At 44.7% G+C, this 19,539-nt stretch overlaps 1 protein-coding gene across 4 annotated transcripts in view; it reads right to left on the reverse strand.

Annotated features, from left to right (window-relative positions):
- Positions 1 to 19,539, reverse strand: part of HK1 (hexokinase 1) — a 112,518-nt gene that overhangs the window by 54,454 nt on the left and 38,525 nt on the right. Inside the window, exon 1 of one of the 4 annotated variants that reach the window (XM_074296554.1) lies at positions 17,077 to 17,335. The exons of 2 other annotated variants lie outside the window; for them this stretch is intronic. In XM_074296554.1, the coding sequence (XP_074152655.1) occupies positions 17,077 to 17,139 (63 nt within the window). In that variant the 5' untranslated portion in view covers positions 17,140 to 17,335. Of the gene's footprint in view, positions 1 to 530; positions 637 to 17,076; positions 17,336 to 19,539 lie in introns of those variants that run through there. One more of the 4 variants, XM_074296556.1, reaches the window with a different exon arrangement.

Below are 19,539 nucleotides of genomic sequence, written 5' to 3' on the forward strand. Positions count from 1 at the left end.
TTCAGTCTCTTTTTTTAAATTTTGTGGTTGTTGTTACAAGGGACAGATCGACAGATGGGGAGAGGGGAGGAGCATGTTTAAAAGTAAAGGACATCTTAAAGATAAAAGATTAACAAGAGGTTCTTTTTTTTTCCTTTATAAGAACAGAAAAGGGAACCAGCTGAAGGCTGCCAGTCCTCTGAGAATGGGAGGAGGGCATAAAGATTTCTCACAATAGACTCCCCTCAATTCAGATAGTCTAACTGCATTCACATCAGTCTGGACAGATGAAGAAATACAGGCACAGAGAGGTAAAATTGGCCCAAGCAGCAGAGTCAGGATTCACTCAGGTCTCGAAACTACCCAGATGACACATTCCTCTTCCACGTGGGGACACTGCCTCATCAGTGGTTCTACCTTCTTCCCAGAAGCCACCCAATCTGCCCAGCCAGCACAGCCACCCCAGGGATTTCCCATGGTGCTTGGAAAATCTGCCCTTCCCGTGCAGGAAGGGTCTTCTCATCACCTTCAAAAGCCAGCAGGTGACTCACCTTCCCCAGGCCATCTTCCATGTTGGGCCCCACCTGACTCCACTCACTTCGGGCCTCGGCATCCCCCCTGCATTCGATTCCTCCCCTTAAGTTAAACTACTCTGTCCTCGTGGACATCGGTTACAGAAAAGCGTCCCCTAGCAGTCATAGGCGGGTGCTCTGTGCCCCCAGCTCATGCCTCAGCTACTTCTGTCCATCCAGAACGGGGCCCTGCATGTGGGCTCTTAGAAATGTTCCAGAAGGGACATGAGCAAAAAAAACAACCGCGAAACTCTTTCAGGACTTCCCACAGGGCGGGCTCTTTGGAAGGGCTTGTTCCTTCAGATAAGACTATGAAGCCTTCTTACTGTGCCGCACTACGACTGGTTCGGTTCCAAGGGCCCTGAAATGAACTGCTTTCCTTTCCTCCAGCCCCTATTTCCCAGCATCATAAACCTCAGAAGCCACAAAGTCCAAAGCCAGGCTCTCCCATTTTACAGATGAGAAAACTGGGCAAGAGCATTCTAAACACACCCTGACTTTCCTGACAACAGGGAGACAAAAAGGTTCAAATCCCAAACCTGTCATTTACTTACTACACTGTGATCTTGGGCCAATCCCTGTGCCTCTTCAGGGCTCAGTTTCTTCATCTGTAGAGTGATGGGGGAGCTCCAAGATCCCTTCCCACTCTCAGTCCCAGGAGGATGATGTGCCCTTGTGTACTTGTTGGCAGCGGCCATTGGAAAACCCAGTATCCTTAATCCCCTAGCACCTCAAGAAATAGAGTTGCCAATCAATCAACTAGAATTTATTAGGCACGTCTTGAAGGCCAGTCACTGCTTTAGCACTGGGAATACAAAGACAAAAGCGAACAAGTCCTGCCCTCACAGAGCTTAAATTCTATCCTGTCCATAGATGGGGATAGGTATATACCACAAAGAATTTGACTGTCACTATCTGCTCTCCAATACACTCAAAATAAAATGAAAATATAAGTACCCACAGTACTTATCTCACTGAGTTTCAGGAAGGCTTGAGTGAGATAACAGAAGTAAAATGCTTTACAAACTTCAAGGGGTTGGAAGGGAGGGCATTTGGACAAAATAAGAATCGGGAAGTTTAGAATGAGGATCTCTGTGGATTCTGAGAGCTACTGGCTTTTCTCCCTTCATTATAGCTAATAGCAGTAAGAGACTTCTCCAAGGGAAAAAATTTAGGCCTGATATCAGGGAAAACTTCCTAACAATTTGAGCAGGCCAAAAGTGGGCTCCTTAGAATGGGTGGGGAGGGGTGGCTATGGTGGAGATTCCTTGGACCAGATTGGCCAGAGCAGTTCCTTCCAGTTCTCAGATTCTGCAATTTCATTCTTCTCATCTTGGACATCTTATTGGTACCATCAGCCTTTGCCTCAGTGATACTTTTGACCTTCCTCAATAGTTCCTCAAGCCTTTCCACAAAGGCCCAACTTGGGGCTAGGAAACCCTTTGAGCTAATTCAAGCTTTAAGTCCAAGACCTGCAGCCCAGGTTACTCTGACCTCTCAGTGGCCTTGACCCCAGGTGGCAGCAGCCTCCCACCACTGGGCCCTTGCCCAGGGCCTGGGACAAAGCTGTCACATTGAACCAGCTCAAAATACAGGCAGCTACTGATCACTCGGGTGAATAGCGATGGAATGTGGTACGGCAGGAAGAACAGGAGCCCTTGGATGTGGACGGCACCCAGGGAGCCATTCAAACAGCTCACATGCCTCCTCCAGGCTCAGGGAAAGAAAGGGGGGATCGTGCACAAATGAAAATTTTACCTCTATTGTAAGATTTATTGCAGGACTGACAGGTGCCATGTGCCCTTGGACAGGCCATGTCAAGCTTTCTGGGTTTTTCCATTGAGAAAAACAAGGCTAACAAATACTCTGGCTGATTGGATCCCTTTGATTGACTGATGTGGTACAGTGTAAAAAGAAATGGATTTAGTGTCAGAAGGAGCAAGCAGTTTGCAGACTTGCCTCCAGACCATTTACTATGTTGAACTGTAATCCTGCTCAGTTTCTTCCTCTGAAAATATGGGGCTTGGGGTTATACCAGTCAGTCACTAAGGTCTCTTCCAGATCTAAATCTCTAAACCTACTAAGTGCCGGGCTTTGTGCTAGGCACAGATCTAAATCTATGATCCTAGAATCCTACTTAGTGCTGGGCATTGTGCTGGGCACAGATCTAAATCTATGATCCTATAATGTTGCTAGTGCTGGGCATTGTGTGGCACTGATCTATATCAATGATCTACAATCGTAGGATGAGATTGCAATTGTGTTAGGCACTAAATAAGAGGCAAAGAGAAAACGAAACTCTCCCTGTTCTCAGAGCCTGAACTCTTGTAAAAGAGCCAGTGAGACAATATACACAAATAACCACATGCCTTCAGAAAGAAGGCCCGAAATCTGTTCAGCAAGACTTCTTCTCATAGCCCAGTTCTATGTAGCTCAAGGTAACAGCTGCACAGCTAGAATGAACTACACAGGCCAGTCTAAATCCCCCTCCCCTATTTGACAGAGGAGGAAACAGATTCTGTGAAAGCCAGTGATTTGCCCAAGAGCCCTTTTCATTTTATGAAACAGTAGAGGGAGGGAAAAATAAGCATTTCTTAAGTGCCTACTATATGCCCAAGCACAGGACTAGTGCTATACAAATATTATGTCATATAATTCTTATGACATCAGAGAGCACTAGATCTGGAGTCATACTTCTAATTCTAGCTCTCTGGTTCTTAGCTGAAGACCATGGACAAGACCTCTGGGGCCCCTTCCCTGATGATCTATGGCCATCGTAACAATTGGGTGAGGCAAAGTCCTAGCATGGGGTGGAAAGCATGGGATTTCAAGTCAGAGGTCTTGCCTCTCCATATGGGTCTGACACTGATTGCCTCATGTAACTTGAGCAACCGACTTCATCCTCTTGACTAAAATTGTTTTATATGAGGTTTTATGTCTTATTAAAACTATAAATATGTTACTGACTTGGGGAGGAAAAAAAAGAACACAGGGTTTTGTAGGAGTGAATGTAAAAAATTATCCATGTATATTTTTAAGATAAAAGTATAATTTAAACAAATTTACAATAACTATTACTTCCCTTGCTCCCTACCTTCTCAACAGAACTTCTCTTGTGACAAATTAGTTTAGCAAAATAAGGCATCACAGCTGGGCCTCAGTTTTCTCATTTGTAAAATGAGAGGGCTGGACTAGATGATGTCAAAGAGTCTCTTACTAATCTAAATCCTATGATTCCCAAGTCTTACTGTCCCCATTTCACAGATGAGGAAACTTGGGCATAAGAGAAATTTAGATGAACTGCTAAAGGCAACACAGCTAGGATTCAAGACTAGAAGTCCTGATGCCCAAGGTCAGTGCTCAAGATCACCCTCAGAGAAAGGGACCCTCGTGTGCAAAATCTTTTTGTAGTGGCAGGAAACTGGAAATGGTGAATGCATTTAGAGAGTTATGGTATGAGTGGTATAGAATATTATTGTTCTATAATAACCAGAAGGATGATTTCAGAAAAACCTGAAGAGACTCACATGAGCTTATGCTGAGTGAAATGAGCAGAACCAGGAAATCACTGTACATAGCACCAAGACTATATGATGATCAATTCAGATAGACATAGCTCTCTTCAACAATAAGATTCAGACTAGTTCCAATGATCTTGTGACGAAGAGAGCCATCTGCACCCAGGAAGAGGACTATGGGAACTGAATGTGGTTCACAACATAGTATTTTCACTTTTTGAGGTTGTTTGCATTTTTTTCTTTTTTTCCTGTTTGATTTAATTTTTCTTGCGCAGCAAGATAATTATATAAATATGTACACACATATTGGATTTAACATATATTTCTACAAAGTTTAACATATTGAGCTACTTGCCATTTAGGGGAGGGGAATCAGAACTTTCAAGGGTTAGTTTTGAAAATAAAAAGCTTTTATAAAATAAATAAATAAATAACCCTGTCACCCCCCTCTCCCAATGGGCACTCACAAATTCCATCCCTTTGGGCTTTGTCTCAGGCCCTTGGACACAACCAGTCTCATCTATGATCACCTAAAAGAACATTAGCAAATGTCCTGCCTCTAGTTCCCTCTTGCAGCATTGGTGCAGCAGTCAAAGGGCTTCCTTTCCAAGGAATTTGTTTGTTTAAGATTAAATATTTTTAAAGAACCTACTATGTGCCAGGCACTGCGCTAAGCACTTTACAAATATTAACTCATATGATCCTCACAATAGCCCTGGGTATATTACCCTAGATGAGAAAATTGAGGCAAATAGCAGTGAACTGTCTTGCCCAGGGTCACACAGGTAGTCTTCCATGCTCTAACCACTAAACCATCACCTCTCACACCTCACAATTCTTTCCTCAATGCAATGCTCCTTAGTGGACATGCTCACTCTTTTCCCCAAAATCTCCCACAAATGAACACAATGAATGGCAAATATAGAAACTGATAAGCAGGTAAAGGAGCTATTGAGGATCTCAAAATAGCACCTCAGGAATCTTGGTCTAAGATGCTGTGCCACGGTGGAAAGTCAGGAAGAATCTTTTCACATTATCTCTGAGCCTCAATTTCCTCATCTGTCAAATGGGGATAACAATACTTGTCATGCCCATCCATAGAGGCAGCTTGGTGTATTGGAAAAAGCACTGAACAAGAGTCAGAGAAACTAGCCTCAATCTTCCTATTTCCCAATATGAACAAATTTTTGCATCCTAAGACTTGCTTCCTCTACCATAAAAATGAAGGGGTTGGCTTAGATGGCCCTTCCTGTTCTATATTAATATCCCAGTGATCTTAGAAATTAGGAAAACCTAAGTTCAGGTCCTGGTTTCTGACTGGTCCTCCTTAGTGCCTTCCTTCTGGATGTGTGTGTATGTGTAGATAAATACATATCTAAATGTATGGATGTATATTTCTGGTACATAGTTTTTACATGCTGCCTTTCCCCATTAGACTGTAAGCTCCTAAAAGACAGAGCCTACTTTCTCAATGCTTAGCTCACTGGCTAAAATACAGTAGGCACTTAATTCTGCATATATACAGCCCGGTCACTTGACCTCTCAGTGTCCCAAGCAACTGTTGCTTTCTACACTTTTTGTAACTGTTTCTCCAGCAAACAATTGCTGATATATGTCCTTGAGTTCCCCAAACAGGTAAAATCACCTATCTTACAAAAACATATCTTTACATTTAAATTTTTGCCCATATCGTAGGGTAGATGTGAGATGATATGTGTAAGAATACCAGGCAAACCTTAAAATGCCGCACAAATGTTCATTATCATTAAGCCTGTGTTCTTTACTCATTTTATCGGCCATTTGAATAAAGGGAAAGCTGCAAATGAAATAAAGTGGGGAGAGAATGTTAACCCAAGCGAGGCAAGATATAAAAAGATCTTGGAGGGCTGGATTACTGGGCCAATCTGAGTCAGAAAAAGCTACTAGAGATAAATGGAAAGTCTTACACTTAGGCTAAAAAAACATTAACTTCACAAGTACAAGAGGGGGAGGCATGGTTGGCCAACAGCTCATGCTGAGTCAGTAATGGGGTGTATAGAAAAAGCATGCACAGTGTCTCAGACTAGAGCTACTAATCTCAACCCTAATTCTATTATACCTGAAGTACTGGAGGGACTACATTCTAGAAAGATTTAAGGTAAGTTAAAAAATATATACTGAAAAGCCAGGCATAAGAATGAAGAGCCTAGAGTTCTGGTTATCTGAGGATCAATTGAAGAATAATGGATGTTTGGTCTATTGATAAAGACTTGGAGGCAGTTGGAACTGATGGAATATATGTATTTTAAGGAAGAAGACATCTCCCTCACTAGAATATGAGTAAAAACAGGAATAATGCCTTTTGCTGTATCTCCAACACAAAGTATCACAGTGCTACACATAAAAATGCTTAATAAATGCTTACTTTTCTAAAATCATTTCTTAAAGCACAATAGTATTCCATCACAATCATATACCACAACTTGTTCAGCATTCCCCAATTGATGGCATCCCATAATTTGAATTTGAATTCTTTGCTATTATAAAGAAAGCCACTATAAACATTTTTGAACACATATTTAAAAGGAATAGAAGTTGCGCATAATAGATTTGCTGTTTCATGTGCATTCTAAGTTCTTAAAAGGAATTTTTTTTTGCCTTTGATCACTTATTAACAGTTTATTATACCTCAGATCAGTTTATCAGAAATATGATACAGATTTTTTCCCTTTCCATAGTTTTTTTTCATTCCAGCTGCATTGATTCAATTTCTGCAAAACACTTTAAAATTTTCTACAATCCCATAAACTAACTTAATTGTCTAATTCATAACAGGCATTTAGTAAATGTGTGTTAAAGCAAGTTCAGAATATGTGGAATTTTTTAGGTAAATTGAAGTTTACTAGAGAAACCTGAAAATGGAATAACAATAACCAATAGGTTGTTCAAATTATATTCTAAAATTGGAGAGAAATTTGGTAGTTTCCCTATTTCCCTGGCTTTTGAAGATTTTATTTTCAGCTGCTAGTAGAATCTGTATTTGGAAACTCCCATTTTCCTTCCCCTCATTCCAGACCCATCAATAATTTCTCTTTTTATGGAGGTCCTATGATTAGGTTTGGCAAGAACTTAGTCACTATGGTCATCTGATCTAACTTTATCACTTTCCATCACTGAAGCTCTGAGATGTTATGTCTGAAATAGGACTGCCTTATGTATGGTAATGAGGGGTATTTAAAATCAGACTCCAAGAGGCTTTACACAAGGGAATCTTTTTGGTGTAACTGGGCCCTCTGATAATCAAGTGAAGTTGATAAACTTCTTTTTATCATATGCATAAAATAAAATGCATAAGAATACAAAGGAAACTGATTATAGTAAAACAGTCATGAAAATGTGTATTAAAAAGTTTAGACACCGACCTTGCCACCCCCAGACTAAGAACTTTTCCCTTAAAAAAGTCCTGGTCCAACCATTTCTCAATCAAGGTTAAATAGTTTGAGCCAATGTCACACTGATAGTTCCTGACTCCCTTGGAATGCAGAATGCTTTTTGCCCATTCAAGGACCGGGAAATAACAATGTGGGTGTGTGCACTTCCTCCAGGGATAGGGAGACAGATTCTATTTTCAAAGGTTGCACTGCACATTTCATGTTTTAGCTCAGCCTGCCTCCGGATTTAGTCATCCACTCTTACCCAGAAGTAAGACAGGATTGGAAGTCACAGAATAAGGGCTGGCCTAGAGCAAGAAATATAGAGAGAGGGACATGGGACAGGAAGACAACAGGTCTTTGTTCTTATTTTAATTCGCTAAAATGTTTAACATACATCTACTAAGAGGTTTTTCTAGAGATTTTTTTTACCCATAAAGCTAGGATTATATAAATATTTCATTAGAAGCAGTCAATGGAATTGTTGCTTCTCATAATAGGCACTGTCAACTTACTGCAGTCATACTTTCCAACAAGAGCTCTGTTTGATAAGTTGAATTAGGGGCTGGGCTAATTTTATACCAAGCTCAGAGCTGAAACATGAATGAATACATGTAAGGGGAGATTACAAAGGACTGACTTAGTCACTTTACCAACTTAACCTCCTAGTTTGATGGTGGAAAATGATAAGGTTAGACTAGGTGGCCATGGTAGCTACCTCAATCTACCAAAAAAAAAATCCAATGTTCTAGGACTCAATTCAACACACATTTACTCAATGCCTACTTTGAATTAGATGCTATGTTAGGCAATAGGAGTACAGATAATTTTAAAGCCTTCTGTGAAAATTAAATGAATGTAGCTGCAATAAGAAGAAACTATGGGGGGGAGGGAAATCTTTGCATTAAACTTCTGATATCTGGTATAATAAATTGCCAATAAATAAGTGACCAAAGACCCCCCCAAAAAAATATATTCCTTGGCTTTAAGAACTTAAAAGAACTTACAAGTTGTAGTCTACAAGAATGGGGGAGGGGTAGAAAGAAAGTATTGTTAAAAACAAATATTCTCATAAAGAGAAGAAAGTTTTATCTGTACATTCAGTGAAGCCTCAGAAGCCTTGGACGGTAGACCATTATTAGCCCCAATAAGTTACCTTAGGAAAGGTAACCTCTTCTGTCTAGACCTCCATTTCTTTCAGCCAAAAATGGAATGAATAATAATTTCTGTTCTGGATTAAGATGCTTAGGATAAAAAATAGTTCCCTAAATAGATTTTTGATTATTCTAATGCAGGTAATATCAGAAAACATGAACAATTCAAACATTTTTTTTACATGTGGCATTTTGGTTAATATGGATGAAGTGGTATTTTATAAAACTTTATGAAAGTACCAAGAGCATTTTTCCTTTAATTACCAATAAACCAACCAAAATGTGTCCTAGAGCTAAGAGAAACTGAAATGTTTTAGGAGAGGTAGGGATTTGAATTCTAGCTTTCATTCCAGGACCTAATCTTTTTTAAAATTAGAGCTGATGATATATATTGTACTTTATATATATACTTGATGATATATTTATACTTTAACATATGTAACATATATTGGTCAACCTGCCATCTGGGGGAGGGGGGCAAGGGTAAAAATAAAACAAAAGGTTTGGCAATTGTCAATGCTGTAAAACTACCCATGAATATATCTAGTAAATAAAAACTATTAAAATATTTTTAAAATTAGAGCTGATGATATTCCTATGCTAATTTTTTTAAGTTTTCAAAAAGAACTTTACATACACTGTTTCTCTTCTCCAATACCTCCAATGGAGGTCAAGAAATCCTCAAGAAGAGATCTTAGACTGTCATCAATATTATTCTAACTCCTTTAGAGAGTAAGTAACTCCCAGACAGGTAAATAGGGTCACTCTGAAATTGATGGCAAACTCAAAACTAATCTAAATTTTCTGACAAGGTCCCCAAGCTATTTCCATAACTTTGTTTCCCTATTGTTTCTGATACTGAGATTAGAATGCACAAGTCAAAAAAAAAAAAAAGTGAGAAAAGGAATTTGCCCAAGGTCTCCCAGCAGCTGGTGATAAAGAACAGGATGGGAAATCCTCCCATTCAAAGCCCTGTCCCAGACACTCCCAATGGTGAGCAGAAGAAAGTGTGAGACTGGCCATCAGAGGACCCGGGTTCAGATCCCAGCTCTGCCACTGAATACCTAGCACGAGATACTTGTTTTCTCATATGTCAAATAAAGGGCTGATTCAATAATAGGTGGCTCTTGTGTGCTTTTAGGGCCCATCTCATTTGAATTTCATTGGAGGTTTCTCCAAAAAGAACAGATACTTCAAGTGGCAGCCAAGTCTTCACCCTCTTCAGCGTCTGCAGACAGCCAATGAGGGCCTCCAGTCAGTGGAGAGAAAGCACTCATGTCCTTCCAAAAAGGACCAGACATGGAGTGTTCCTGAACTATTTAGAACCTGGGGCTGCAAGGGCCTGGCCAGTTCTGCCTGAGGACCCAGACTGATGGGTTTGTGGGAAGAAACAAAACAGTCAAAACAGTCAATGACTTTCCCTGAATTTGGGCCAGCTGTTTCGTGGCTGGAGACAGTTAAAACTGACATAGATGTCTCATGGCTCGAGACAGCTGAAACTGGCATGGTTAGGAAAGTTGAAACTGGCAAATGTCGGTCTCATGGTCCCAGAGAGTTAAAACTAACCTCTCTGGGACTGAGTAGAAATTGACATGGATGGTTTTTTAATGAGAAATTTGAAACTGACACAACTGTCTCATGATTGGAGAGTTGAAACTGACACACTACCCCATTCAGCTTTCTGGACTTCTAGGGATCTACTATGTTTATTCTTGGGCAACTAATACTTATCTGTTCGCCAAGGTTCTCCTCCCTTTCCAGGAGTCTGGGAGGGAAAGGCTTTTAAAGGTATTTTATCTGACTGATAAAGAAGGATTCCAGAGTAGGCTCCCACTGAGATGCTATCAGAGCTGTTTCCCTTTGTTCTCCTATTGCTTGGAGAAGAGGTCTAGCTTAGCACCAGGCATCAAACTGTCTCTTTGGCTTCCTTGGTACTCACATGGCAGATCCAAATGTGCAAATTCTATTTAGATGTAAAACTGACTGTTATTCCCCCTCCCCCACTGACTAGGTCTGTAATTGGATTTTCCATCAATTTTCAGACAGTCACTTTAACCTCAATAAAACTCAGGTTTTGTATCTATAAAATGCAGATAAAACTATGTGCAGTACTACCTCCCAGGATTCTTGTCAAGATCAAATTACAGAAAATATGCACAAAATTAGCATTTTAAATCATTTTGGTTAATACATTTGCAACTTAGCAAGTAATTTCATTTGATCCTCACAGTAACACAGGGAGGGAGGGAGGGATTATAGTGATACCCATTTTACACAGAAGGAAACTTAAGGTTCAGAATTTAAATGACTTGCTGAGTACCCAGCTAGATGACTGAATTCCATCTCAGGGCTTCTGACTTCCAAGTCCAGCACTAATACACTATAAATCTGAAAACTCTATGTAAAGGTCAGTGATTATGAAATATGAAAAGTGGCAACGCTCACAAAATTTGCAAAATACTTTTAAATAATGAAAGAGCTATGTAAATGAAAATTCATCCTGGGAGCTGAAATGGGAAGAACACAATATTGTGTCTGAAGAACCTGGGTTCAAATCCTGCCCCTGATTATTTACCACATGTGTACTTTGAGTGAATAATTGAGCCAATGCCACAAGGGACTCATTTAGTCCAACTCTGATTTTTAGAAAGGAAGAAACTGAGGCTAGCAGTAATGATAAAGGCAGGATTCCAACCAAGGTCCCCTGACTTTTAATTGTACAATACTGTAACTTGATGGATCAGAGAAAAAAAATGTCAAATAAAGAGCTGGATTAATGTTCAGTCCTGGGGAAATCTGAGGGATTGCTTGGTATTTTTTATGGAGAAGATAACAAATCTGAGGGAAGCCATATCCAGATTCCTTGCGATTGAAGCACAATGGTCAATTGCAGGAGTTTGGAGCTCATCTCTTCCTCCAACTTGGGAGCTGTGACTCCACGTACGTGAACAAAAATGCTCAGATCACCCTTCATGTAAATATTCACAATTCCACCATGCTTGTGGAGCAAAGGAAGAAGCCATTTACTGTTATGTTTAGATCTGTGGGCTTAGGTAACTGAAGTCCAAAATGGGGATGTGTATCTTTGGATAACTGGATTGCTAAATGTTTTCTAACTAATCAAACCTGGGACATTCTTAAGGTTCTGTCTTCAGTTAAATCATATCTCAATTTATTTAATCTGTAAAATGGAGATATGAAAGTAGGGGACTCGTGGACAAAAAAAAAAAAAAATCAGACAGTTCTGGAGGAAATAAAGTCTGCATTTTATAGCTGTTTTTTCCTTTGGCTTTTTAAGTTAGCTTAAAAAGTCAAGTTCTTATCTTCCTGGGTAAGACTTTCTCTAAGCAAATAAAATAGTGCACAAACTTCTGCTTAAAGACAGACTAAGTAAGTCTGGTAGATCACAGAAAGGACCTCAAAGGTTATCTAGTCCAAACTCAGCATTTTACAGACAAAGAAGCTGAATCCGGGAGCGGGGAAATCAATTTGTTCCAAGGTTCAAAGTAAATAAATGTCAAGAGCTAGGACTTCAACTGAGGGCCCTTTCTCTACTGCCATGCTATTTTATCCACTTATTCTCTAACTTATATTTCATAATAATAAACTCTCATTTCTCTAGGGCTTTAAAGTTTCCAAGGTCCATTCCAAGGACATTTCCCCCAATGTCACAAAGGCTGGGTTTGGAGTCAGCAGTATGTGGGTGACCTTGGACAAGTGACTCCAGTTTTCTAGGCCTCAGCTTCCTTGACTATAAAGCCAGGGAATTGGACTCAGTGGTCCCAATGTCCCTTTTCAATTCTGGATCTAAAGGTGAATTGAGTAGAATTATCCCCATTTTGCAGTGGAAGAAACTGAGGCTGAGTAATTTGGTGACAGCTACATAAATTGAAGCAGCTAGTCCAAATATTATCCCTGTGTTACCCAAATGCTTAACCCAAACTTATACAGAGCTAAAGAATATATTAGAGATGACAATTATATCCATGTCCTCTGGATATAGTAGCTAGTAAGAAGGTGGCCAGTAATTGCTTAATTTTTTTTTTAATCACAAAAAGAAATCTTAGTGTAAAAGAATTTAGGGTTGGAAGCAAAAACAGTAAATCACCTTGAGATTCAATGGATATAAATTACTCTTTTCCTTGCCAACCCGGCTTCACTTTATAAGATAGATCATAGATTTAAAGGTCATCTAAATTCAAGCCTGACATGTTATAAATGAGAAAAACAGGGCCCAGAAATACAACAGGTGACAGGGCTGAGATTTAACTCTGTTGATACATAGTTAAGTGAGAGTCTGGGGAAAACCTTTCACTTTTCTGAGATTCAGTTTATCTGCTCCAAAGGACTATAAAAATGGGTCACTATTATAAAGGGGATCAACCTAATGCTATACCTTATAAGGACCCTACAAAAGTTTAAACCAGTGCTCTCCAGTCTGGCTGGAGATACAGCCTGAGACTATCACCCCAACCCTCACCTTGGCAAGCAAGACCCACTGAATGACCCTGAGCGCTTTGATCTCATCTGGGTATGACCTGTCCTTTCTCTGCCAGCTCTATCCTTCCGGGAGAAGGAAAACTCCTTAAAGACAGGGGCTTTTTTAATCTTTGTATTTGCACTTCACACATAGTAGGTGCTAACAGGAAGAGAAGCAACATGGAGTGGATCCCCCAAAAATAATCCCAGAAACACTTACGGTGAAATGCCTCCCACACTCCATGGAAGTATGTGCATAGGATATGTAAATAAAAGTGCAAATAATCACAAATAAATATGGGAAGCACCCACCAAAGTGAGAGCCTGGAGTTACCACTAGGCAACTAAGGGATAGACACAGCTGGATATGGCTGTGCTTATGAAAAATCAAATGAGTAAGGCACTATGGGCAGTCCTCAGTGTGGTCATCAGAGACCACCTCCATTTCCTTTATAGGGTAAGTGCTAGTGTTCTAGGCAAAGGGTGGAGAAGCATTTTACTCTTCCCCAGGCCAGTAGAGACCTCTCTTAATTTGTCAGTAAAATGGGGCTGGAAATGCTTGGGTAGTTTCTGAGGTCCCTCCCAGGTCTGAGTGGAAGTGCCTGGCACAAAGTGGCACCTAATAAAAGTTTATTAACATTTTTTAAATTGTAAGCCTTCTTTCTAAGCCCCACCAGGGAGCAAGTGAGGAGGTGAGACTGGCCCATGCAGCGTTGGAAGGCCGGAAAGAACCCATCTATTTACTAAGTAATAATGTTAGCTCACATGTACAGAGCACTCACAGATTGGTGAAGCATTTTACATGTATCATCTCACCCTTGGGACCTAATCAAGGTCATCAGGACAAGGCCTGGGGAGGAAACTCACACTGCGGGAGTGTGGAGAGCTCTCAGGCCTCAGAAGGCTTCTTCTTGGGCCACACCTAGTTTAAGCTTTTGAAAAGCTGGCACAGGAGTACCCTCTTTCCCTCCCTCCCCTCCCTCCCCCCTCTGTCTCGCTCTTCCCCTCTCCCCCTTCTTTCTCATTCTTTGTCTCTGTCTCTTCCTATCTCTGTCTGTCTCTTTCTGTCTGTCTGTCTCTGTCTGTCTGTCTCTTTCTGTCTGTCTGTCTGTCTCTGTCTGTCTGTCTTTTTCTGTCTGTCTGTCTGTCTCTTTCTGTCTGTCTGTCTGTCTCTTTCTGTCTGTCTGTCTGTCTCTTTCTGTCTGTCTGTCTCTTTCTGTCTGTCTGTCTCTTTCTGTCTGTCTGTCTGTCTCTGTCTCTGTCTGTCTGTCTCTGTCTCTGTCTGTCTGTCTCTGTCTGTCTGTCTCTGTCTCTGTCTGTCTGTCTCTGTCTCTGTCTGTCTGTCTCTGTCTCTGTCTGTCTGTCTCTGTCTGTCTACCTGTCTCTGTCTCTGTCTCTTTTTCTCTGTCTCTTTCTCTCTGTCTCTGGCTTGCTCTTCCCCTCTCCCTTCTTCCTCTGTCTCTTTCTCTTCCCCCCTCTTTCTCCTTCTCTTCTTTCTCTACCCCAGCCCCAAACCACTGGCACAAAAGAAAGTCCTAGTCTCTGGGAAATCATTCATAGAACTCTCCAGCCTGAAAAAGACCTTAAGAGGAGCTCCCTCAGTGGCAGGACCTCATCTAAAGCATTCCACAAAGAAAAGCCCTCCCCCCCATACCCCATAGACCTCAGACCCCTGTGTGGGGACCCCCAGGGAGAGGGCAGATGCCATAAATTTGAGCTTAAAGCAAGACCACATGCCAAAAAGAGGCCCAGAGAGGGAAAGTCATTTACTTCAGGCCCCTTTGTTAAGGAGATCAGTCTTTGGCTCTGTAGGCTATCAGTCTCCCACTGCTTATACCATCCCCAGGATCTGAGGTACTATACATAGCCATTGTAGACTCTATAAGATACTGTATAAGATGAGAATCCTATCTTGGAGTCAAGTGACCCTGGTTCCCTTCCTTTGAGGATCAAGCCAACTGAAATAACTTTACATGCTTTGGAGCTTCTTAACCCTTTTCTTGCCATAGACCATCTGGGAGTCTGCTGGAGTCAATGGGCCCTTTCTTAAAATAATGTTTTTAAATAATTGAAGAAAATGCTAAATGAAAAAATGAAAAATTTTTTCCATGATCCAAATTCACGAGCTCTCTGTAATTTATCCTTGGACTCTTGCACTGTGAAAATTAACATCCTGAGCCTCAGTTTCCCCGTCTTAAGTTAGCCTAACTTCCCAGAGAACCACCATCCAGAACCAGGGGCTTCATATAGAGTAAATGTGATTTGAAGAGCTAAGACTTGGCTGCCCATAAAAGATACTTGGTGATCCTCAGATTTCATCTCTGAAGCAAGGATATCAAAGAAGCGTTTCATTCAAGCATTTCTCCACCACTAATCACTGGGTTTGGAACACCCAGGGGGAACAAGAGGACCTCGGGCTGAATATCTCTCACTGCTGGCAAGGAAAGAATTAAACCTTCCTGACTTGGCTGCTGCAAATTCCATCCAGGGCTAACAGGTCACCATTTCAGACTTCTTTTCACTCAGGAAACTTAAGTAGCCTTCAAAAACATGCTTTGGCCCTCACTTCTCATTCCACAGGTCGGATCCTTCCTGTAGTAGCTGGAATAGTCAGCCCTGGCGCTGCCACTCTCTGGCTGTGGGTGTCACCTTGGCCATGGGGTGCCATCTTTCTGCGTGGGCTGGCTCCTTACCTCTAAATTTTGCTTTCTACTTCTGCATCCATACCCAGATTCTCTCACCAGAGCCCCATGAGACAAAGGGCGAATGGAGCAACAGATCCGGACAACAGCCACTGAAAAACAGACCATGAGCCCTCGGGAGACCTCACCCCTGTGGAGTCATTTAAAGCGAGGGCTCATCCATCACAAGGGGATGCCCAAGGCTGTGGCCCAGATGCTCAGAAGGCCAGGGCCCCCTTGGATCTGCCGGGAACTTTGGGCCTGCATTTCATTTCAACAAGATATTGCAAACGTGAGTCTGGTACCCACGGATCATACTACATGGGTCCTGGAGGGGACCACGTACACTGGAGGTTTGTGGGAATGCATACAGATACATAGTCACAGTCGTACATAAGGCGAGCCCGGGCCACTAAGGCTCCCAGAGCACCCCAAAGCAACACATCGACACTGTAAGCAACCGAATGCTTAAAGAGATACTGAAATGCAGCGATGAGCGCCAGATCTGCATAAATAACCCATCCGGGCTGAGATGGCCACAGGATCTTATTTCTTCCCATGGTTTGGGGAAAATCACAACTCCGTCTTTGTGGAGTTGGAAATCCAGCCAGAGCAGAAGCTGGGAAAGATGAAGTGAGCCAATGGTGTTCTCCTCACCCCGCCCCCACCTCCAAATTACGGGATACTGGGGAATGCCTGTAGCTGGCTCCCTTAATTACCAAGCTACCCGGCCAGCCGCCGCTGAGGAAAATGGGGGAGTGGGCCTCCGTTACCCCGACTAAGAAGCCGCGAGCCTGGGTTTTCCGCCACGGCCTGGTTCTTCCCATCTCTGAAGGCTTCCCGAATCCGGCCTCCACACCCTCCCTCCCACCCCGGTGCAAACCTAGTGGCCCGGAGGGGACTGTTTCCGAGGCCGGGGGCAGAGGCCTTGGGGAGGGGAAACCTTGCTCCTCCACAACTGGGCTGCTCGGGGCTAAAGGGGACGTCTCCATCCCGTTTTCAAGGACACTGCAGCAAGCCGCGGGGTCTGCCGGGCTATCTGGCCACGCACGGACCACCCGGGCTCAGGTTAGAGCCCGGGGCGAGGGAGGGCTCCCCAGGAAGACGGGAGGGGGAGGGGGACCGGGACTCCATGCGACACAGCAGCTTTCCGAGGAAATGCGCGTAGCTCGGCTCGCAGACGCCGGCCTCCAGGAGGATGGGCCCGGGGGGCGGGGGGAGAGGGAGGGAAGGCAGGCTCGCGGGGGGCGAGGCAGGCTGGGCACCCCTGGCCCGGCACTCACCTGCTTGATCCGGTCATCCTTCAATTCGGTAAAGTAGTAGGCTAGCAGCTGCGCGGCGATCATGGTGCCGGCGAAGGCTAGCCCAGCTCGGGGCTCGTGCGCTGCGCTGTAACACCGGCCGGGGTGCTCCCACCTCGCCGCCGCCGCTGGGGCCGGGACGCCGCTCCTTCCTCCTCCCTCGCGAGCGGAGAAGACGCGGACGCTCCCCCCTCACCTCCTTTTCTTCCACCTCCTCCTCCTCCTCCTTCTCCTCCTCCTCCAGGGGAGGGTGACCGCACTAAGCCGGCCCACCTCGCGCTCTCCCATTGGCTGCCGGCGCCCGGCTCTGCAGCAGCTGGGCGGCCGGGCGGGGCCCGCGGGCCGGCATCCCGGTCTGGCTGCAGGAAGGGCCCTGAGCGCTGGGACTCGGGGCGGGGCGGGGTGGAGCCGGGGGCCAATGGAGCCCCCCCCCCCCCCGGTCAGGCATCCCGGCACGGGCACGTCGCCCACGTACGGACGGCGAGGCCTGCGGGGAAGTGCTTGGGGACTGAGGTGCTTGGAGGGAGGGGAGCCCCGCCCGCCTTCCTGCCCCAAGCCGGGGATGCTACGGCCCTGGGTGAAAGGACGGTGGGAGATGCCGCCTGGCCAAAAGGGAGCCGTCCGGCTTCGAGCCTGCTCCTCCCTTCCCCCCCTTCCCCGCTCCGGGCAGTGACGGGCTTCCCTGACGTCCCCGGGCTGCGTTCTCGCGTTCTATGTCCCGTACCGACATTGCGCTGTTGCAATGTTCTTGCAAGAATGTTCCGTGATGCCCCGGTGCAACGTTCTAGGACCAGAGATCCTTCCTGCGCGAGCATTCCAGGCTCTAATACTAGCAGGCCCTTTCCCGCACTCGCGTGCTGGCTCCCTCGGTACGGGCTACTCGCCGAGGCCAGTTCGAACTCTGGGCTCGGGGTCTCTGCCCCCCTCCCCTCCCCCCAGCAGAACGTCCCTCAAGGTCCGCCCGGCTCCCAGCAAGGAGGAAAGACGGTGGGGGAGGGGAGGGCCACACAATGCCCCAGGGGAGCCCAGACTTAAGGACCCAGGGTTAAGGCACCTGGGTCGGGAGGGCGCGAGGCCGGGCTGCAAGCTAGCGGCTTCTCCATCTCGGAAGACGGCTAGAAACCCAGCCGAGCGTGAGCCCTGCAGCGCTCCCCCTTCGCGGCTGCAGAAGGCGCCGGGCAGCCGGGGCTGGGGGTGGGGGGGAAGGGGAGAGTAGAAAAGGGAGGCAGAAGACACCGCCTGGCTTAAGTACGTCACGATCCAGGGCGTAGGCGGAGGATGGGGGACCGCGCACCTCGAGTAGGAGCCCAGTAGCCGCCCCGCCCCGTCCAGGAGGGCGGCTTTGCACCACCGGGCTGGGGCCCGATCGGGGCCTAGGGAATGCTTCCACTTTCTCTCGGCCCAGCCTTCAAACCAGCTTCCTCCGACCCCAGGCAGCCCTGGGCGTCTAAGGCTCCCTGTCCAGCCCTCACGTTTGATCCGAGGCGGTGGGAGCGGGGGAGAAACCAAACAGCACCAACCATCCGCAATCCTGCCCGTGGGGCATCTCACTGAGACTCCGGGGTCTTGGGTGGCCAATTATTTAATCCTTTAAGCCTTCTCAGGGGCTAAATACAAATCCCTGACTTGCAAACCTCCATCCTCAAGCTCTTCGCAAAGCCCACAAGCGCTCCCTAAAACCGGAGCCGAATTTCCTCATTCCTGTCCCCACAGAATGGCAGCCCTGGAAGGGCATCCATTTCAAGATCACCTGAATCCAGGTTGCACACGAGGAAAGTGACCGAAAGCTGGGGAAAGCGCTTCATCAGGTCGTGCTCGCTATCACGGGCAGTCTGGGACCCAGATCCTATCTCCAAAGGCTCTGTCAGCCTTTTCCAGATAACTGGCCGGACTCGGATGCAAACGTAAGTCACCGGCAATCTCCAAGCCTTCCAGAGCTCATCTGATGAGCTTTTAATTAATTTTAGTGTCTGAAGATGTCAGATTCTATGGACCAAAGGGCCCTAGGAAATAACTGAATTTGATCATCGAGGAAGGTCTAATTTAATAATTGGCCATCATTTTCCAGATCCGGAGAGACTTGGCTTAGTAGTGAAGAAGACATTCCAAGTCTCATAGGGCTTGGCCATTACCTAACAATAATAATAGATTTTCAGGGTCTTCAGTCGATAAGGTGTGGGATATGGGGGCCCTTTCCCTCACTCCACAAATTCAATCCTCAGCCAATCTTGTCATTTCCACCTCCTCAGTCTCTCTGGCACCTTACCCTATTGCACACTTTGTGCCTCTCCAATCCATCCTCCCACATAGCTGCCCAAGGAATTTCCCAGGCGTACTGATCTGACCCTTATTCAGTGAATGCCTGTGGCTCCCTATTACATCCAGAACCAAATGTAAAACCTGTTTGGGTTAAGATTTTTGTCTATAACTGTATAGATATGTATA

Source organism: Sminthopsis crassicaudata, chromosome 2 (genome assembly GCF_048593235.1).
Source record: "Sminthopsis crassicaudata isolate SCR6 chromosome 2, ASM4859323v1, whole genome shotgun sequence".
In the NCBI taxonomy this organism is placed as follows: Eukaryota; Metazoa; Chordata; class Mammalia; order Dasyuromorphia; family Dasyuridae; genus Sminthopsis; species Sminthopsis crassicaudata.